The sequence below is a fragment of the Elephas maximus genome, chromosome 13, assembly GCF_024166365.1.
Source record: "Elephas maximus indicus isolate mEleMax1 chromosome 13, mEleMax1 primary haplotype, whole genome shotgun sequence".
In the NCBI taxonomy this organism is placed as follows: domain Eukaryota; kingdom Metazoa; phylum Chordata; class Mammalia; order Proboscidea; family Elephantidae; genus Elephas; species Elephas maximus.
The window spans coordinates 76,554,186-76,577,220 of NC_064831.1; the positions used below are offsets into that span (position 1 = coordinate 76,554,186).

Here is a 23,035-nt window from a genome sequence, read left to right on the forward strand (position 1 = left end):
AAAGCTGGACAACGAATAAGGAAGACCAAAGAAGAATCGATGCCTTTGAGCCTTTGAATTATCATGCTGGTGAAGAACACTGAATATACCATGGACTGCCAGAAGAATGAACAAATCTGTCTTGGAAGAACTAGTCAGAATGCTCCTTAGAAGGGAGGATAGCCAGACTTTGTCTCACATACTTTGGACATGTTAACAGGAGGGACCAGTTCCTGGAGAAGGACATCATGCTTGGTGGAGTAGAGGGTCAACAAAAGAGAGGAAGACCCTCAAGGAAATGGACTGACAGAGTGGCTGCAACAATGGGCTCAAGCATAACAACAATTGTGAGGACAGTGCAGGACAAGGCAGTGTTTTGTTCTGTTGTACGTAGGTTCGCTATGAATCAGAACCGACTTGAGGGCACCTAACAACAACAACAAGCAAACTGAAAGAAAAAAAACTTCTGCTTGTTAAAGCCATCCACTTGTGGTATTTCTGTAGTAGCAGCACTAGATAACTAAGACACTGGGTATATTAGAGAAATAAATATTTGAAAGAGCAGGTACAAGATTTACAAACACAGTGTGGAACTTCCAAACTCTAAATCTATTCCTTCTGTGACTGTTTATTGGGAGCCTTTTCCTGGACTCTGGGAATTTTTACATTCTGGTAGATGGATAATAAACAATTATACAAAGAGGTTTAAAGAGCAATAGTTAGCACGAAGAAATAAAGCTGGATGGCGTAATGGGTTTACTGGGAAGCAAACACAAGGTAAGGGAGTCAGGGATGGTTCCTCTGAGGAGGTGACAGCTGAGCTGAGGCCTGAATAACAAGAAGGCAGCCATGTGAAGATCTGGGGAAGAGCATCCCAGGCAGAGGGAACATAAATTAAACCTTCATCACCAGCTACTTAGCAGTTTTAGTTACTTTAAATAACTGAGAGTTATAATATGTTTACTGGAATTTATCTGTACATATTTACTGAGCTCTTATGAAAAACCAGGTATCTCTGAATACTACCGAATTCAGAAGACATGCTCTCTTCTGGAAGAACAGACATAAAAAGAATGCTGTCCTCTAACTCCAGTTCCTCAAAAGTCTTCATTATCTAGCATTTTCTAATGAGTGTTTATTGTGTAAGTTAAGGAGTCCTGGTGGCGCAGTGGTTACACACTCAGCTGCTAGCCAGAAGGTTGGAGGTTTGAAACTACCAGCCGCTCTGTGGGAGAAAGATGTGGTAATCTGCTTCTGAATTACAGGCTTAGAAGCCCTATGGGATAGTTCTACTCTGTCCTATAGGGCTACTATGAGTCAGAATCGGCTCAATGGCAATAGGTAAATGGGAATGCTAAAATCCAGGAGCAATGGAAACCAGAGCTATTGTTTCTGAGAAGTAGATGTCCCAGATCCTTGCACGACAAATATGACCTTAATGCATTTTTTGATCCATGGAAACCTAAGGTGAGCATTCCTTACAGCCTTTGTTACCCATTGTTAACCAACCAATAAAACCAACCTCCACCGTCTGGCTAAGCTTCAGCTTCATCGTCAGTCAAGTGGAGATGACAGTAGCATCTATCTCATGGGGTTGGTGTGAGGATTAAATGAGATAACAGTATATATAAAGCACTGAGAACAGTCTTGGCTTCTGTTGCTGTCAACCACAAAAGCCTGGGAGGGCCTGGACTCTAAGTGCTCCCTTGTCTCCTTACATCAAGAAGATTAAAATAATTGCACTCAGCACTGCAATCTTAAGAGCTTTACAAGATGCCTTTCAAGCAGAGCTAATCCCTGCAGGTTGCTCCCAAGTGACGAATCTCAGCTGATTTCCTAACAGCCCTGGGATGCAGTGTACAGAGCTGGTGGCACATGCATTTATACTGTGTTCCCTCCTCAGCCAGTCCTCCTTCTCTGAGTGCTGGCCCAAACACATACCCTAAACTAGCTCACCTCCAACGCAGTGCTCCGCCAAGGGCTCAAAGAGGTCGAAGGTAGAAGTGGCTCCATCAGCCATGGTGATGAATTTCCGTTGTCCATATGGGTGTGGTGACCTCACCCTTCCCATTTTCCCATACAAGGCTGTCTGGATGTGTCCACTTTTCCCCCAGATCAACGGTGGAATGTATCTAAGAAAGAAGGAGAGAAAGATCACTTTTCTCCGTAGTCCTTGAATGTTGCTCTGCAAAACCTTTGAGCAAAAGTCTTTAATTGAGTTTTTTTTTTCTGACAAATTCTGTACACTAAGTATAAATGTAGGATCACTATAGTTGGAATTGACTTGACAGAACTCAACCACAAGGAGTATAAATATGGGATAATTTTTTTTTAACCTTCCATCTATGTCATGATTTACCCCCTCCCCCTATTTATTAATACAGCCTGCATCAGATCAAGTTTAGAAATCAACCAGGGCATGCTTATATGGTGAGGATTCCAAACTTAGAGTGTTAAGTAATTCAACACTGGTTATTTACATAATATAGATTAAAAAGAAAGCATTTATACCTTTTGAACACATTCTACTTGGCAGGGTTAGCCTCATTATCAAATGAGCTGATGTATATAAAATAGCTTGCACAGCACCCACGCTCACTAAATGTTCACTTCTTTCCCTTCCCCGCACAAGACAGGCCACAGCTGTCACAGGCTACTCCATTAGCCAAAAATCCTGCTGCTCACAGTTATACTAGGAAGGGCTGCAAATGGCTCGAAGAACCTTTGGAGTGTCTTGGGGTGGGGGCCCCATTGTCCACCCCAGAGAATGTGCTGAAAGGGCAGAGCGCTGTAAATATATTTGCTGGATTAATGAAGGGTAAAGGCTCGTTAGCCCAGGTGAGGCATGATGCCTCCATAACAACTGTCCTTTGTGAAAACACACAGTGACTCTTGTCCTTGACAGGAAAATGAAAAAAATCACCTCCTAGTGCATGCCTGTGAAGACGAGGTGCTCCAAATTACAAGTAACAAATGATAATCCTTCACCAGCACAGTACAAGATGATCTCATGGGCTGAAGTTGCTTTTGGTTTCTTTGCAGTGGCTTTTAGCCCAACCTTGACGGCTGGCCAGGACTTGTGTCCTACATAGATGAAAGCTGCATAATCCAAAACGGGCAATGGGATCAGTCCTTCCTCTGTATTATATCACAGTGGTGAGTGTTCTATTAATAGGTTACCTTAAACTATTTGTGGACTCATTTTTCTTAAAACCAGCTGATTCCAGAAGCCCTTCTTAAATTAAGCCAGGTTTACTCTCTTCTGGTTTTATTTGGCTTAGTTTATAATTCATTAAATCTATACAAATTTAAGAGAAATGAAGCTACCATCTAAGTAAGCCAGTCCCCAGACAAGCTTCCTCTTTGCAGGGTAGGGAGGAGAGAGAGAAGTAAAGGGCTCGAAGTCACTGCCAGCAAAGCACCACAGATGCGAATATCAGTGCAGAAGGCGTGGCATTTGGAAAGCAGACGAAGGCATTTACGAGACAAGTCGACTATGACAGTAATAAAAAGCAAGACTATGACATAAAAATGTCAATTGGTCATTCAGATACCATGTAAGATATAAATACAGAATTTATAAAGGGTTTCAGACTACCAAGTTGGACAACAAATTGTGCACTGGGGGAGGAGAGGGATCCAAGAAACCAAACTCCTGATTGCTCCTGAAGGAAAGTTAGAAGAGAGTTCTGTTAGATACAGATTAAAAACAGAAATATGCTAAGGTTAAAAATGTTAAAAGAATGGGTAGATTTCATATGACTTCTGATCTTGCAGAGAATACAGTATGATCTTACACAATATGGCTAAGGATAAAATAAAGTTTCCTTTTGGCTATTCATAGATGTCCCATGTGATGATGTGACACATGTGATCATCCCAATGGCATGCTCCTGGTTCAAGGTCGCATCGTCCTCTCTGAATCTTGGCAACAGCCCCCAGGTGGCCTTCTGGCCTCTAGTCTTGCTCTCACCTACTCTACTGTCTACCTGTAGCTAGCAGAGGGATAATCTAATCACACAAACCGGGCCATAGCCCTCCATCTCCTGGTCTCTAGCTTGGCCTAGGAGGCCTGCCATACCCGGGGGTCCAATTACCTTTTTCTTTCTAAACTCAAGGAACCTGAATCACCTGCCAACTCCACCCCAAACAGGCACACCTTGTGCTGAGCTATTTTTGTCCTGTTTGCTTAATCTGTTTCTTCTGCCTAGAACATGATTTATACATGATTCCCTGGGGGATCTTGGTAAAATGTAGATTCTGATTCAGTATATCTGCTGTGAAAAGGCAAATTCTCAGCAGGGGTTCGAACCAGAAAGAACCGGTTCAAAGGCCTGGCCTGGAATGCTTTTGTCTTAGTTATCTAGTGCTGCTAGAAGAGAAATACCACAAGTGGATGGCTTTAACAAATGGGAATTTATTCTTTTACAGTCTAGGTGGCTAGAAGTCTGAATTCTGGGAGCCAGCTCCAGGGGAAGGCTTTCTCTCTCTGTCACCTCTGGGGTAAAGTGCTTGTTATCATCTTCCCCTTGTCTAGGAGCTTCTCAGTGCCGGGGCCCTGGGTCCAACGCTCCGTCCCCAGCTCTGCTTTCTTGGTAATGCAAGGTCCCTCTCCCCTCTGCTTGATCCTCTCTTATATCTCAAAAGAGATTGACTCAAGATACAACCGAATCCTGTAGATGGAGTCCTGCCTCATTAACATAACTGCCTCTGATCCTGCCTCATTAAGATCACAGAGGTTAGGATTTACAGTACATAGGATAATCACATCAGATCACAAAATGGTAGACAACAACTCAATATAGGGAATCATGGCATAGCCAAGTTGACATACATTTCTGGAGGATACAATTCAACCCATAACAGCTCCCCTCTCCTTTCATACCCAATTTTTCTCCTGACCAGCTACTACGTGTCCTTCAAGTCTCACTTCTAATCTGGTTGTTGCCCCTTCTCTGGGCATATGTGGTAGTTTGTCTGGAAATATAACTCCCTCTGTGCACAGCTCATCCTAACATCCAGGTGGCTTGATTACAGTACTTTAAAGGGTCATGTCAAGCTCTCCTCTCATCCCCCAGTACAGGAGTCAGGGCTCGTTCACCTTTGTGTCTCTCCCAAGGGCACATGACACACATTAAGTACTTAGAGAAGACTTGCTGAAATGACCCACTAAATCTAAAAAGACAAATATATATATATTTAAAAAATGTTCTTAGTAGCCATCAAGTCAATTCTGACTGATGGCGACCCCATGTGTGCAGAGTAGAACTGCTCCGTATGGTTTTCAAGGCTATGACTTTTTCGAAGCAGACTGCCAGGCCTTACTTCACAGCCAACCTTTTAGTTAGTAGTCCAGTGCCTAAAACAATGTGAATTTGTTGACTATAACACATAAGCCCACCTAATCGTATTCCCCATTCTCAAACCGGGGTAGGATAAAATTCTTGGGTTTGTGTGTGGGTAAGCAATCGCCTCAGGATCACCTGGAATTCTCTCAGTTCAGCGTAAGATCAACCACTCACAGTGAAAATTTCACAGTCTTTGAAGTTTCACAATACCACCCACTGATGAAACACTGTTTTTAAAAAGTTCACAATAATACAACACCAGGGTTTACAAAATTGAGTTTTTGAACTCTACTTTCTGTGTTATGGTGGGGTTTTACTGTGTGTTTTTGTTTGTTCACGTAACTCAACCACAGACCACAAGAAAGAACTTAAAAAACAAACAGACTATTCACATTGTCTAAGTCAGGGAGGAAACGTGGAATAACAATAGAATATTGTGAAATTTATATAAAACATAAACACTTAAGAGATCCTACATGGAGGAATATGTTTTACTCTCACTACCTACGTGTGTGTCTGAAAATATTAAAAAAAAAAAAAAAATTTTTTTTTTTTTTTTTTTTTTGAATATAGCTGCTAATAAATAAGTCTAAGCCATTCTTCCCGTCAGGAGCTACACTCTCTCCCTTGAATCTAGGCTGGCCTGTGACCTCTTTGGGATGACAGAACGTGGTGGAAGTTCTACTGGGCGCGATCTGGGCCTGGCCCCGAAGAGACCTGGAAGTCTCTTTTTCACCTCCTTGGAAACCTGGCACCACACTGTAAAGAAGCTTACGAGGCTACCCAATGGTGAGAGGCCATACAGAGAGGCCTAAAGGATGAGAAACGGAACTGAGAGCTGTGTGCGTTTAAAACTTTATGTTGCTGTTGTGGTTGGCTGCTGCCTAGTCAGCTCTCAACTCATGAGGACCCCACGCACAATGGAACAAAATGCTGCCCAGTCCTGCACCATTCCCATGATCGGCTGCAGATCAGAGTGCCGGGATCCATAGGGTTTTCACTGATTGATTTTTGGAAGTAGATCGCCAGGCCTTTTCTCCTAGTCTGAGTCTGGAAGCTCTGCTGAAACCTATTCAGCATTATAGCAACACACAAGCCTCTGCTGACAGACGTGTGGTGGTGTGGCTGAGGCACGCTGGCCAGGAGTCAAACTAAGGTCTCCAGTGTGGAAGGGCAAAAATTCTACCACTGCCCTCTTAAAATTTTATAGGTACTGTCAAATTGACTTCCAAAAAAGATGGACCAATTCCCATTCCCACCAATAATACATAAAAGTACCTGTTTTCCTCACCTTCATCAACATTATCAATCTTTACATTTTGGCCACTCTGATAAAGTAAGCAAACAAGCAAACAAAAAAAGGGTATCTCATTTTAACTTGTATTTCCTAAGGTTGATCCAATCTATGGTTAAGAAAAAAAGTTTCTTATTCGAATCTGCATTTCTCTAATTCATATGTTTATTAGCCAATTGTATTGCTCTTCTGTGAATTAGCATCTGTTCATATGCATTTTTCTATTATGTTGTGTATCTTTATCCTATTAATTTACCAGTATTATTTTATAACCCCTACATTTACATTAATCCATTATCTAGTGCATGTTGCAAATGTTTTGTCCCAGTTTATGGTATATTTTAACTACCTTTTCTCTCACATAAAGTTTATATTTTGTGGTGAAATTTGTTTTTTCTATGAAAGCTTTTGTGCTTTGTAATTTGTCTTAAGAAGAGCTACTCTAACACTCAATTGTAAAAATATTTTCCAATTATTTTCTATTACTCCTATAGTTTTTAAACATGTATGACCCTCAAGTCCATTTATTTTTGTTAACAACATGAAGTAAAGATCTAATTCGTTTTTTCTTCTAACAGATTAGTTGACCTTTGCACCATTTTTAAATGACCCCTCCTTCCCCTACTGATTTCAACTGTTATCTTTAATATATACCAAATTCCCAATTACATATTTAGATTTGTTTCTATATTCTCTATCCTGGTTCATCCATCTATTTGTCTATTCCTGCATCAATATGATACTGCTATTACAGCTTAAGGGAATACTTTGAGAGCCAGTAGTATAGGCCCCCTTTACCATCTTTTCAAGAATTTTCTTAGCAGTTTTTGAGGATTTTATTTTCCAGATGAACTGCAGAATTAGCTCATTTATTTCCATGAAAATTTTAGGTTTTTGATTAGAAACTTACATATTAACTGGGGAGAACTGACGTCTTCACAATATTGACTTATCCCATCAAAAAACATGGTGTATCTGTCCACTATTCAGGTATTTACGTTCTACAGTAAAACTTTATAGCTTTCTTCATGTTTACAAAATACTCAGTTTTCACTACACCAATTTGCACGCACTTGTGTGTGTGTGTGTGTGTGTGTGTGGAGCGAGAGGAGGGTAGGGAGAAGGAAAGAGAGAGACAGCAAGCCCTAGTAGTGCAGTGGCTAACTGAAAGGTCAGAGGTTCAAACCCCCCAGCTGTTCCACAGGAGAACCAAGTGGTGGTCTGCTTCCACAAAGATGTACAGCTTTGGAAACCCTATGTGGCAGTTCTGCTCTGTACTACAGGGTCGCTATGATTCCGAATCGTCTCGATGGCAACAGGTATGGTTTTTTTTTTTTTGGTATATATTCTTTGAGTTGAAGCATCTGGGCATGTTTTATTCCTAACTAACTCCCTGAAAGCAGGGATGATGTCCTCCGCTTCCTTAATAATTTATATGGTGTTTTGTCCAATGTTGTGCTGTGGCCAGTGGCTAATAAACACTTGTTAACTAAGAAACAAGCTAGACCAAAGCAACATACAGACATTAGCCTGTCCTTGTCTTCTGAACCTATCTATAACCACCATCTGGCTTTACTAACAGAATTGCCCAAAGGGAAAGACCTCAAGGGAAAACCTGGACACCCCCTATCCCGTTCCCATTGACATACACACTGCCTTTGGGAAGATGGAGTTCACATCACCAAGGACAGAAGGTTGCCGGTCTCTTGGAGAGTTGACTAATGTTCATTTTTGCCCTAAATCAGTGGGTGGCCAATTCTCCCTTATAGGACCCTGAGTCCCTTGGTTGTAGATGAAATCACTTTATGGCTATTAACCTAGACTTAGCTGTTATTCCCTTTGATTCTTTCTGCTACCTCTCTACCAAATTAGCACAGGGCTGGGCACACAGTCGGTGTTTAGGATATGTTGTCTGAGTTTGAGCTCCTGCAGCCCCCAGCGCAAATCCTTTCTAACCAGTGGATTGAACATCCATCAGCAGCTACTCCTTGGCATTTAAGGTTTGTATCAGACAGGGTGCTTTGGTTAAAGTAACAAAACCCAACTCTAGCTAACTTAAGATGAGAATGTATTAGCAGGATGCTGGGGTGCTCAACAAACAGATGGGACGCTGGAGAATCAGGTTTGAAAAGAGGGCCAAACCCATTCCCACCAAGTCGATGCTGGCTTATAGCAACCCTATGTCCCATAGGATTTCCAAGGCTGAAATCTTTATGGGAACGGACTGCCACATCTTTCTCCTGTGGAGCTGCTGGTTGGTTCGAACCACTGACCTTTCAGTTAGCACCATCAGGGCTCTTCTGAAGAGGGCAGAATCCAGAAAAGATTCCAGGGGTCCACTCCAGGGATGTGCTCCAAGCGACTGCCATCACCACCACCTCCCCCTCTCAAGAGTCAACGTCCCAGGAGGAGGGCCATGTCCAGAGCAGTGCCTGTCCCTTGGCTGCTCCATGGCAGTGAGAAGAAAGGATGCCTTGAATTTCAGAGTTGAGTGGGCAGGACACCTTCATTTATTATCTGTATGCAACAGGAGAGATCATTCCCAAAGGGAAATTTGTGTGCCCAAAGAAAAGAAGAATGCATGCTGGGCAGCCAAAAAGTGACAAATGTCTTCTTCAAGGTTTTGCGCTACACTTGTCTTTGATTAAAGAAGCTTCTTTAGTGCCCCTGAAATCCAAATACCCCATCAAACCATATTGTTCCCATCTAGTTCTTCCAAAGTCTCCCCCTTCTCCCTATCTCTGTCCCCAACCCTGGTCCCAACTCTTATACTTACTCATGGGCATCTGCCTCACCTATAACGCAACATAGGTCAGAAACAGGAGACCTACTTGCTCAAGTGTTTCTCTTCATATACCCATCTTTCTGAAAAGCAAATCTGAATACACAAAAGACTTCGTTTTCTTTAAAGGCAATACCTGGTAAAGTAGAGTTTTTAAGACTACTAGTCAACGATCTTTACTGGTATTAAAGTAGCATGTTTTGAACCCATTGCTTGGCCCCATCGTTTTGAATCTCGGCCATTTCCTCTCACTCTTCCATCTCTATCTGCATCTCTACCTCTGACATTAACCACTTTTTTTTTTTTAAATAAAATAACTGGTTAGTATGTACTATCAGTCTTTTATTCATTTCACAATGGCTATTGGTAGAAAGAATCAACTCAAAATAAAATTGGCAACAGTTAAAACTGTATGCAGTATAATTTAGTTTTGTCTAAAAATCGCCAGAAGAATCCAGTCTTCATGAAAACATTTCAATCTGCAAAATTTGACCTAAAGAATTGGATTTGGTAGAAATAATAACCACATGAGAACACTCTATAGCAGAAGCTATGGTCAGTAGTACCATATCATATGGATGAAACAGTTGATCACGGAACCCAAGCTTTGCAGTCAAATTTAAATTGAAAACAAACTTAAAGAAGATAAAATTTAACTGTATCGTATTAGAAAGTCATCATGGAATCAAACTGGCTGAATAGAATTTGTTCCAGAAAATATTCTGTCAAAGAAAACCCATTCATGTTAGAGTAACTCTGATAAAAATATTTGTATTCAAAATGTGCTTGGGTTCAAACTCTCCTGAACTTTTCCCAGTGGGAGTTCAGGTGGTTAGAATACCATCTTGCATTCTATTCCTACAGGTTTCTCCCTCTAGCCTACTCTGAGATAAGGGACTTGAGATCAACAAAGGAGATACTAGAAGCTGAAAAGTAAGGAAGTGAGTGGGGCAAGATTCCAATATAAGGTCAGCTCTGGGGCTATGAGGGGAGACACTGGCAGGCTGCTTGCGGAGGGACCCTGTGACCGACTGAGTAGTCTTACTTTTCCTCCATAACAAGAAAATACTAACCTCATCACTTTCAAGTATATTCTGACTCATAGTGACCCTGTAGGACAGAGTAGAACTACCCCATAGGGTTTCCAAGGCTGTAATCTTTAGGGAAGCAGACTGCCACACCTTTCTCCTGTAGAACAGCTGGTGGGTTCAAACTGCCCATCTTTCAGGTAGCAACTGAGTGCTTAACCACTGACCCACCAGGGTTCCTCAAAGAAATATTAGGGCTCATGATTTCAGAGAAAGAAGGAATGGGAGGGGATAGTTACCATACTTAGATTATCTGGAAGAATGAGATAAGTACTAAGGCAAAGGCTCACAGTAGCTGAGAAATATCCTCTGAAGTGAAAACCTGGGCCTCTCCCTTAGTGACTTAAGACAGATGAGGATATTCCCACAGGACCTTTAACAAAGGATGTTAGGGGTGTTTGAGGTAATAAGCATGGGTCTATCATTATGACTTTATTTACCTTCTTCTTTGAACAAATGGAAACCCTGGTAGCGTAGTGGTTAAGTGCTATGGCTGCTAACCAAAGGGTCAGCAGTTTGAATCCGCCAGGTGCTCCTTGGAAACTCTATGGGGCGGTTCTACTCTGTCCTATAGGGTCACTATGAGTTGGAATCGACTCAACGGCACTGGGTTTGGTTTTTGGTTTGGTTTGAACACATGGCTCTGGTGTCTGGTTGCTAACTAAAAGATCAGCAGTTTGAATCCACCAGCCACTCCTTGGAAACCCTATGGGGCAGTTCTACTCTGTCCTACAGTGTCACTATGAGTTGGAATAGACTTGATGGCAATGGGTTTGGAATGGGTTTTCTTTGAACACAAACAAAAAAATACTCAAACCCACTGCAGTCCAGCTGATTCTGACTCATGGCAACATCATATGTTACAAAGTAGAACTGCTCCACAGGGTTTCCTTGGATACAATCTTACAGAAGCACGTCACCAGGCCACTGGGTGGCTTTGAACTGCCAACCCTTAGGTTAGTAGTCAATCACAAACCATTTGTGTCACCCAGGAACCTTTTTGAACACAAAGCATGATCAATAAACTGTCACTTTATATATCTATAGAACTTCACAGTTTTTCAAAGTCCTTTTTGTATTTGATCCCATTTGCCTTTGATGACAATTTTGTGAAAAGAGCAGATGTTGGCAATGGAATTTTACAGTGAAGACCCTGAGTTAATGGGTTGGCCGTAGTCATAGTGCTAAATAATGGCAAAGGAGACTTCAACTGAGGTCTTCTATTTTTTTTAATTGAACTTTAGGTGAGGGTTTACAGAACAAACTAGCCTCTCATTATGTTTTGTGACACTGGTTAACAACCCCACGACATTTCAACACTCTCCCTTCTCGGCCTTGGGTTCCCTATTATCAGCCTTCCTGTTCCCTCCTGCCTTCTAGTCCTTGCCCCTGGGCTGATGTGCCCCTTTAGGCTCCTTTTGTTTTATGGGCCTGTCTAATCTTTGGCTGAAGGGTGAACCTCAGGAGTGACTTCATTACTAAGCTAAAAGGGTGTCCAGGGGCCATATTCTCAGGGTTTCTCCAGTCTTTGTCAGGCCAGTAAGTCTGGTCTTTTTTTGTGAGTTAGAATTTTGTTCTACACTTTTCTCCAGTTCTGTCCAGGACGCTGTATTGTGATCTCTGTTAGAATAGTCAGTGGTGGTAGTCAGGTACCATCTAGTTATACTGGACTCAGTCTGGTGAAGGCCATGGTAGTTGTGGTCTATTCCTCCTTTGGACTAATCTTTCCTTTGTATCTTTAGTTTTCTTTATTCTCCCTTGCTCCCAAAGGGATGAGACCAGTACAGTATCTTAGATGGCCGCTCACAGGCTTTTAAGACGCTCCCCCACCCCAGGCGCTACTCACCAAAGTAGAACGTAGAACATTTTCTTTATAAACTGTGATATGCCAACTGAGCTAGATGTTCCTGGAGACCATGGTCCCTACAGCCCTTAGCCCAGCAATTAGGTCCCTCAGAGGTTTGGATGTATCTCTGGAGCTTCTATAACCTTGCCTTGGACAAGTTTTGCTGGCTTCCCTAGCATTGTGTACTGTCTTACCCTTCACCAAAGTTACCACTTACCTATGGTCTATTTAGTGTTTTTCCATCCTCACCTCTCCCCTCCCTCACAACCATCAAAGATTATTTTTTCTTGCGTGTAAACCTTTTCATGAATTTTTTTAGTAATGGTCTCATACGATATTTGTCCTTTTGTGATTGACTTATTTCACTTAGCATAATGCCCTCCAGATTCATCCATGCTGTGAAATGCTTCACAGATTCATCATTTTTCTTTATTGCTGCATAGTACTCCATTGTGTGTATGTACCATAGTTGGTGTATCCATTCATCTGTTGATGGGCATCTAGGTTGTTTCCATCTTATGAACATGGGTGTGCACGTGTCTATTCGTGTGACAACTCTCATTTCTCTAGGATATATTCCTAGGAGGAATCATATAATATTTCTATATTTAGCTTTCTAAGAAAGCTTCATATCGTTTTCCAAAATGGTTGTATCATTTTGCATTCCCACCAGCAGTGCTTAAGAGTTCCAATCACCTTGCAGCCCCTCCTACATTTGTTATTTTTCTGTTTTTTTTTGATTTGTGCCAGTAATGCTGGGGTGAGATGGTATCTCACTGAGGCTTTGATTTGCATTTCTGTAATCGGTAGTGATTGTGACCATTTCCTTATGTGTCTGTTAGCCACTTCTTTAGTGAAGTTTCTGATCATTTCCTTTGCCCATCTTCTAATTGGATGATTTGTCTTTTTGTTGTAGAGGTGCTAGATTTTCCTGTAGATTTTAGAGATTGGATCTTTGTTGGATTTGTCATAGCCAAAATTTTTTTCCCAGTCTGTAGGTTCTCTTTTTACTCTTTTGGTGAAGTCTTTTGATGAGCATAAGTGTTTAATTTTTAGAAGATCCCAGTCATCTAGCTTATCTTCTGGAGTGTGTGTTGTTGGTTATGGTTTGTATCCTGTTAATGCCATGTATTAGGGCCTCTAGCATTGATCCTATTTTTTCTTCTATGGTCTTCATTTGTTTTGGTGTATGGTGTGAGGTATGGGTCCTGTTTCACTTTTTTTTGCAGATGGACATTCAGTTTTGCCAGCACCATTTGTTAAAAAGACTGTCTTTTCCTCATTTGGTGGACTTTGGCCCTTGTCAACGATCAGGTGACCATAGGTAGTTGGATTTTCATCTGGGTTCTCATTTCTGTTCCATTGGTCAATGTATCTGTCATTGTACCAGTACCAGACTGTTTTGACTACTGTAGTTGTATAGCAGGTTCTGAGATCAGGTAGTGCGAGTCCTCCTACTTTATTCTTCTTGACTTCTCTCACTTTATTCTTCTTCAATACTGCTTTACTTATCTGGGGCGTCTTCCCTTTCCATATAAAGTTAATGATTAGTTTTTCCATCTCTTTAAAGAATGTTGTTGGTATTTGGATCAGGATTGCATTGTATTTGTAAATTGCTTTGGGTAGAATTGTCATTTTCACAATGTTGAGTCTACCTATCCATGAGCATGGTATGTTTTTCCATCTATGTAGATCTCTTTTGGTTTCTTGCAGTGGTGTTTGGTAGTCTTCTTTGTATAGGTCTTTTACATCCCTGGTTAGATTTATTCCTAAGTATTTTATTTCTTTAAGGGGCTATTATAAATGGTATTGTTTTCCTGATATCCTTTTCATTGTTCTTTTGATTGGTGTACAGGAATCCAACTGATTTTTGTATGTTTATCTTGTATCCTGCTACTCTGCTGAATCTTTCCATTAGTTCCAATAGTTTTCTCATGGAGTCTTTTGGGTTTTCTATGTATGGTATCATATCATCCACAAATAGGGACAGTTTTACTTCTTCATTACCAATTTGGATGCCCTTTATTTCTTTTTCTTGCCCTACTGCTCTAGCTAGGACTTCCAGCACAATTTTAAGTAGGAGTGGTGATAAAGGACATTCTTGTCTTGTTCCTGTTCTCAAGGGGAATGTTTTCAGCCTCTCTCCTTTAAGAATGATGTTGGTTGTTGGTTTTATATAGAAGCCCTTTATTATGTGGAGGAATTTCCCTTCTATATGTGTTTTATTGAGAGTTTTTTCAGGAATGGGTGTTGGACTTCGTTGAATGCCTTTTGTGCATTGATTGAAATGATCATGTGATTCTTTTGTTTATGTGGTTGGATTATGTTGATTGATTTTCTAATGTTGAACCACCCTTGCATACCTGGTATGAACCCTACTTGGTTGTCATATATTATTTTTTTGATATGATGCTGAATTATATTGGTTAGAATTTTGCTGAGAATTTTTGCATCTATATTCATGAGAGATATTTGTCTGTAATTTTCTTTTTTTGTGAGGTCTTTGCCTGGTTTTGGTATCAGGGTTACGCTGGCTTCATAGAATGAATTTGGACGTATCACATCTTTTTCTATGTTCTGAAATAGTTTGAGTAGTACTGGTGTAAGCTCTTCTCAACTGAGGTCTTCTTGACCACTAACATCTAGTGCTTATTTGGATTACAAAATAAACACGATGAAAAATCGATCCCTTCATTCCAGACACACCTACAGTCTATTAGTCGTCCTTTTAAAATGTTACATTACCTAGAATCAGTGTAAATGGGGCTTAACCAAAAAAAAAAAACAAAAAACAAAAAAACCAAACCCTTTGCTGCCAAGTTGATTCTGACTCATTGCAATCCTATAGGACAGAGTAGAACTGCTCCATAGGGTTTCCAAGGAGTGCCAAGTAGATTGGAACTGCAGACCTTTTGGTTAGGAGCCATAGCACTTAACCACTACAGCACCAGGGTTTCCAAATGGTGCTTAGCAGACCTTAAATAGTCAATGGCCAGCCTCTAGCTTTAAAAGTATATCAACTTAGCGTATGCATATATTCTAGTGCTGGCTATTTTCAAGGCTATCACCAACCAGGGGCTTTTCAGCAAAAAAGAGAACCGGGTAATTATTTCTCACATAGATCTGGTTAATGAGGACCTAGTGAACGAGCGCTTCCGAAGCCAGAGCTGGCAATAAACAGGAGGAAGGAAAAGCACTAAGATCTGAGTTCAGGGCTTCAGTAAGTACAGTGACAGCCAACGGGAATCATTTGAGAATGACCCCGTTATCCCATTTTAATTTCTGCTCTTTTCTCCTCAGGCTCATTCTGTCTCTTAGTATAGTAGGGTTGTGTCTCACCATAGCTTGGGTCTCAAGCTAAAAGGTGAAATGTGACTGTGGTCAGATTACCCACTGCACATCCCTCGGGAAGGAACCAGAGCTTCAAACAGGTTCTAAATGGTTCAGTCATGGCTGATGGAAACAAGGCAGGACTTCAAACTGGTTCCAAGCAGTTCAGTCATGGCAGGTGGAAACAAGGGCAGTGTTAGCATTGCATAGCAACCAAATCTTTTGGGCTTTTGACCCAAGTCGGAAACAGGCAGTGATGCCCTGCTCAAAGATGGTGGAGGACCACATGGCTTTGAATGTGTGTCACTTGCCAGAGTCCTGCCAAAAATTCAATCTCCAGCATTGGGCTCATGCTCCTCTGAGTGGGCAGACAGGCAGAAGAGGCAGAGCAAAACAGTGCTTGTCTCTTCTTCTCTTTCTTGATGTATAGAGTTCAATCTGCATAAGTTAAATGTGCATATTTTGCAACTCTACTGTATACTAGAAAGAATATCAGGGTAATAATTAAATATTGTAATGTTAACACAAAAATAGCAAGAATTCATTTTCAGTACCCCCCTGCCTATAAACAGGCTGATGCAGGAGATTAGATCATGGGCAGGACTGTGGAGAACAACACATTCAAAGTGGTGTGGTCAGCCACCTTCTTCAAGTGGGGCACTGCTGCCTATTTCAGACTCGAGACAAAAGCCGACAAGCAAGAGATGTGGTTGCTGGTCCCCGGACCTTCTGTTGGCCCAAGTCTGGAACCATTCCCAAAGCCAACTCTTCACACAGGGACTGGACTGGACTATAAGACAGAAATGATACTGGTGAGGAGTGAGCTTCTTGGCTCAAGTAGACATATGAGACTATGTGGGCAGCTCCTGTCTGGAGATGAGAAGGCAGAGGGGGACAGTAGCTGGTTGAATGGACAAGGGAAATACAGGCTGGAGAGGAGGAGTGTGCTGTCTCTCGGGGCGGGGGGGAGTAACTAGGAGTACATAAAACCAGGATTTCCTAAGGAGTACATAGCAAAGTGTATATAAATTTTTGTATGAGAGACTGACTTGATTTGTAAACTTTCACTTAAAGCACAATAAAAAAAAAAAGAGAGATTTGGTTGCTACGCAATGTGTCCACTGCGGTTGTTTCTGTCGGCCATGACTGAGCCACTGGAATTGGTTCAAAGCCCCGCCTTGTTTCTGTCAGTCATGACTGAACCATTTAGAACTGGGTTCGAAGCCCTGGAAGGTACACACTGTCTCTTGCTTGGTGAGTGGAGCCCAGGCAACTCTCCTCCAGGGCTGGGCGGATGGCTAGAATTTCAGCTTAGCGCTACCTGACATTAGTGGCTTGAGGCTATGGGCTGTGTTGTGAAACAAACAACACACACACACCCCTTTAAATGCGAGGCTGCAGCAAGATGCTCCCTGTTGCAGAAGGAGGGGCATAGAGGCACTGGCAGTGCCAGAGGGGACATGAGGCTCCCAGCTCTCCTGCTTGGGGGCTTGTGCTCCGCTGAGTGGGGAGACAGGCAGAAGGGCCAGCACGAGCAGAAGGGTGCTTGCCTCTTTTTCTCTTTTTTGATGTACAGAGTTGACTTTGCATAAGTTAAATGTGCATATGATACAACTTCACTTATACCAGAAAGAAGTAGTGGGCAATGCGTCAGAAAGGCAAATGGGGTGGCATTCTGGGGAGACTTAATCCCATGGCTGAGAAATACCAATTTAACTCAGCACATGATGGGGACCCTAAGGTTCCAGGAGAGTGGAGACATTTCTGAGCATCCAACCTCTGAGTCAGGGGCTGGCCTAGTCACTTCTCTCATTTCATCTCCCCAGCAACCCTGAGCGATGGTATCGCCCCATTTTGCAGACGAGAAAAATGGAGTCTTGACTTGCCTGCTGTCACAAAGCCGGGATTAGAAGACAGGTCTCTGACTTGAGTTCAGAGCATTTCTCACTATGCCACACTTAAGACTCATCAACTCGCCCCCTGTAAGTTAAAACAACAACTAAACATCTTTGTGTCTGTTTTTTCCTGTCTCATCGATTGTCACAGGGTGGCTTTCCACTGGCAGTTATATTAAATCTTGTTTCTACAAGTCAATAGTTGAATTTGTTAGACATTCTCTATGGTATTCTTCACATACATGAAACAAACAAAAAAGCACATCCTGGGCTTTACATGTTTTTCACAACTATGACCAACTTCTTAATATTAGTAAAGTTATTTTTCTGCAGGAGATACATCTGGACGGTAAATAATTTTAATAGCCACATTTGGTTATTTCCAAGATGAGGCCAGAGTGTTAATTAAATGATTCTGACTATCTCCCAAAAGATAACGAGGCCCCGGAGAATAATGATGGCGAGAGAAAGAGAGGATGGAGACGCTGCTGGAAAGGTGAGAGGTGTCTGGTTTGGGAAACACTTTTATTCTTCTCTCGTGGGTGAGGATAAATTCATCAGATGAGCATTACGTGGGGGGAAACACTGGGCGCAAGGTGTAGTGATAGATCCAGGAGCTGGAAAATTGAGCTCAGGCTCTCCCATGTATTTGTAGATAGGTGTGTGCATGCACCTGTGTGCGTGTGTGTGCTTGTGTGCACACTGGGGAGGTGAGGAACTAGCTAAGGGGCAGAACCCCTTTAGGGTATAGGGAAACATTTGTAGGAACTTATCCTGACTCCTGAATATCCGCTGCCTCCTCCATACTCCTCCCGCCCAGGACTCCGGCTGCTCTGACCACAGACTCCTCTCTTCCTCCCAGCCTCCCCGACGCAGCCTGCCCGACCTGAAGCCTGTTTGTCAACAGCAGGCTGCTAGGCCCAACCCTCCTCAGGTCGGATGCAACCACCTGGCAGTCCCTTCTTTTTAGGAGGCCCCAAAGTAGGCTAGACCCTGTACCCCCATTACACCAGCCCTGCCAGGGAGGCAAGGCTGAGGCTGGGAAAGGACTTTATCACGAAATTCAGGAACAGACATCTTGGGCCTTTTATCTCAAAAAGGCAAGTGGCAGATTCAGCTTCCTAAATACCCATTAATAGGCTCATCAAAAGTATGCTCTGAACACAGCATTTTTCCCACTGGAGCCAGATACTTCTTCACAGCTGTCACACAGTACATTCTCACTGTTGATGCTAGATGTTCTATTCCTGATTTACAGGACTATGCAGAGGAAAATTCCAATGCAGGGGCTGGGTTTTTTTTTTTTTTTTCCTGCCTAAAATGATCCAAAGTGGCCTGAGGAAACAAAAGAGAAATCATCCTTGCTTCTGTAGCTGGTTTCTAAAAACAGGACAGAGGCCGCTGGGCAGAGCTACGACATTGTGACCCATTGCGTGCGCTGTGCAAGCTATAAAACATGAATGTTAAAAAGAACAGGCACGTGGTATACAATAAAACTGCTTAAAAAGAAACCGCCCTTTGTTGCTCTCAGGAAAAATAAACTAAATTTTAAAGTACAAAGAAAGCCAGTTAAAGTGCCTCAGGACTCCATTCATGTACTGAATGTTTCTGATCCCATTACCCTCCTGTTGTGCAAATATCGCTGAGGACTGGGGACTGGTCACACCACTCCGTAGGTCACAGAGTGAAGCACAGTCCTCTCTCCTTATATAGATCAATCTGATTTTGGTACCACGCTTTCTGTGGTTGTTATTGTTAGGTGCCTCCCGTTGGTTCTGACTGATACCAACCCTATGTACAACAGAACGAAACGTTGCCCGGTCCTGCGCCATCCTCACAATTGTCGTTACCCTTGAGCCCACTGTTGCAGGCACTGTGTCAGTCCATCTCGTTGAGGGTCTTCCTCTTTTTCGCTGACCCTCTACTCTACCAAGCATGATGTCCTTCTCCAGGGACTTTAAGTGGGGTTGTAGTTTATTAAGAGGCTCCAAGGTCCCACTCACAAATGCCTGGAACTAGTCCTACAAAGAGTCAGTCAAATAAATAGTAGTCACCTAACTTTAAGAGGGAGTCCCTGGGTGGCACACATGCTCAGCTACTAACCCACCTGCCTCGAAGGAAAGGCTGGTAATCTGCTTCCGAAAGGTCACAGGCTTGAAAACCCTACGGAGCCATTCTATTCTGCAACCCACGGGATCGCCATGAGTCGCAATCGATCTGAGAGCGACTGGTTTGGGGTTTATTTCTTTTTTTTAACGTTAGGAAGGAGCCCTGGGTGGTGCAAACAATTAACATGCTTGGGCGGTGGTGGTTAAGTCGGCAGTTCGAATCCACCAGGCGCTCCTCAGAAACTCTATGAGGCAGTTCTACTCTGTTCTATAGGGTCACAGTGAGTCGGAATCGACTCAACGGCAGTGGGTTTGGTTTTTGGTCTGGGCGATAACCAAAAAGTTGAAAGTTCTAGTCTTCAGAAGAAAGGCCTGTCGACCAACTGAAAAATCGGCCGTGGAAAACCCTACAGAAGATAGTTCTCTTCTGACGCACCTAGGGCTGCCACGAGTCAGAACTGACTTGACAGTGAGTTTGTTTTTGTTTTTTCACTTCAGGATCATTCCTTGCAGCCCTTGCAGCTGGGCCCCAAAGGTGCTAAATGCAAAGCCCCCAAATTCACTCTTCTTTCTCAAAATTTCCATAGAAGACACCACTCTCCCGCGTCACCTTTCCCACTGCTAAATTATGGATTTGAAAAAACTGCCTGCACCGACCAAACCGAACATATGCTGATGAATACCACAGAGGACACCTCACTCTTGTTCCCGGCTCCCCCATCCCTCTCTGGTGCCTGGAGGACACGCACATACACTGTCCACAGTCTGCTCATTACCTAACACGGTATTGCCTTGTGGTCACTTCTCGGCCCAAAGCCAGGGAGGTGGGGGGGACAGAGAGAAGAGCTGAAGTCACATCGTATTTGCTACTATTCCTGGTAGGAGAAAACCCGACTAAATGTTAAATTCCTGCATTATTTGCCTGGAATGCCCTTCTTAGAACACTTGAATCAAGCGATGCCTGTAAGAATTAAAATGCTGGCCTTCGCCATCAGCAGATGGGACTGTATCATCCCTTTCTTTGATCTACAAAAAATAGTTCACAAAACGGCAAGCAATGATGTTAGAAAAAAGATGGGTTCTTAAAATATTTAATAAAAATTATGCTTCTTTGGTCAACAGTAACATATATCATCACCAATAACCCACACTTAAGACCTGACTCCATTCTTGTTCGCAGAGAGTTCATAAACATTAGAAAGAACTACAATGAAAACTTTATATTGCTCTTTAGGGCTCAAGAGACTTGAATAAATGAACTTGCACAGGGAAACCCAGCATCATTAGCACGTGAATTCTCCCTCGATTATCTATAAATTTAACAGATGCACAATAAAACTAACAATAGGATTTTTATGTTTAGAATTCAACAAGCATTCTGAAATCCATATTGAAATATGAATACCCAAAAATGAATAGCAGCTATAAAAACCAAGGAAATCATGACAAAGAAGAGTAATGAGGAGTACTAGTACCACCCCTACTTTCCGTGGTAAAAGACAAAGCTACAAACCTGCTGATGGTGTATATTCAGGCTTACCAAGGGATCAGGAAAGACTGCAAATATACCTAAATACATCCAGGACATTCTGTAGGAGAAAAGGTGGCATTTCAATAAATGGGGTAAATAAAGATGGACTGCTCAATAAATGGCATTGGGCCAAGGGTAGCTATCTAGAAAAAATAAGTAAGTTGGAGCCTCTCCTCACACCAGGATAAATTCCAGAGGAATCAAGCATTTCAAAATAGAACATGATAGCATAGAAATGCTGGAGAAATTTTATAATTAAAAAAAAAAAATAATCCCTTCACAAAGACGACCTTTCTGAGGAAAACAGAAATCCCAGAAGCCATGAAAAAAACGGCTGAAAAATTCCACTGTGCAAACAATAAAAAAAATTCTGCATGGCAAATACCACCCTGAGCAAAGTCAAAAGATAAATGACAAACTGTGAAAAAATATTTGCAATTCATATCACAAATTTCCCTTGTACATAAAGAGCTCTGTGAATCATAAGGAAAAGACCAATGACCGTCAGAAAAAAATGGGCAGAGCTACCAACAGGCAGTTAATAGAAAAGGAAACAAAAAGTTTGTAAATGTATAAAAAGATGCAGATGCATTGCCTCTTTCATAAAAGAAATAGAACTGAAAACTACAGTAAGAAAATAATTTCACCTACCAGGTTGGCAAATACCCAAAAGTAGGGGAGCTCCTACGTTAGCAAGATTTTGGAGAAACAGGCATTCTTATACAGTGCTTGTAGGGATAAGCTTGAGGGCAACAGCTAACAAAATTTCACATGAACATACGCCTCGACCCAGCAATCCCGCTTCTGGAAGTTTATCCTACAGATACATTGACCCACGTGCATCATGATGGAAACACAAAATTATTCATTGCAGCATTGTGAAACCAAATGATTAAAAATAAATGAAACCTTCGTCTAGGAGACCAGTGACATTATGCTCCATTATGGATTCTAAGGAGCCCTGGTGGCTCAATAGTTAGGTGCTCATTTGCTAACCAAAAGATTGGCAGTTTGAACCCACCCAGTGGCAAAATGGGAGAAAGACCTGGTGGTCTAGTTCCATAGAGATCACAGCCAAGAAAACCCCATGGGGCAGTTCTACTCTGCTGTGTGGGATCACTATGAGTTGGAATCAACTCAGCAGCACACAACAACAACACGGAATTCTAAGCAGCCAAGACATAAATGGAAGCTCTCCCTGTATTCAAATGGAAGCATCTCTAAGTGATATTTCATGAAGAAAAACAAGGTGCAAAGCAGTATATATTACCATGTGTGCAATAAAAGGAAAAGAAGTATATGTGTATCTGTACGTACGTGAGGGATGATAGCGGGGGGAGTCTTTTCATATGAACGTATTACCAGTTTTTTAAAAATAAACATAGGGTATAAAGGAGATGTGTTTCTGATATGCATAACTATTATAAATGTACTCTGATGAATATAAGGGCCTATTGTCAGCAGGGGCAACACTGAGGGAGAGAACAAGGTCATAGATTCTACTGGTTGATGACAGATCTGCTGGGAAACACAGTCATTGCTTCTTAAGCAAGGTGAGCCCTGAGCAGAAATGCAAAAGGAAGGAAACGAGGCAGCTGCCCTGGAGCTTTCAATAAGAGGAACTCAGTTCCAAAGTGGTGAAAGAAGCCACTGTTGATGGCTGTGGTTTAGCCCTGTGGTCTAGCCTTCTCCTATGGCATGTAAACACAGAAAAACATTTCCTCAAACATCAACAACTTCACCCTCATGGAAGCTCTGGGCAGTATGCACTAGACCTGAATTCTTATCTACCCAGTGAGGGACCAGCACAAAACCAGGCAGATAAGCATGTTCT

At 42.1% G+C, this 23,035-nt stretch overlaps 1 protein-coding gene across 1 annotated transcript in view; it reads right to left on the minus strand.

Moving 5' to 3' along the window:
- Positions 1 to 23,035, minus strand: part of ABHD2 (abhydrolase domain containing 2, acylglycerol lipase) — a 120,694-nt gene that overhangs the window by 42,607 nt on the left and 55,052 nt on the right. Inside the window, exon 4 of the mRNA XM_049905374.1 lies at positions 1,936 to 2,111. Coding sequence (XP_049761331.1) covers positions 1,936 to 2,111 — 176 coding nt within the window. The remainder of the gene's footprint in view (positions 1 to 1,935; positions 2,112 to 23,035) is intronic.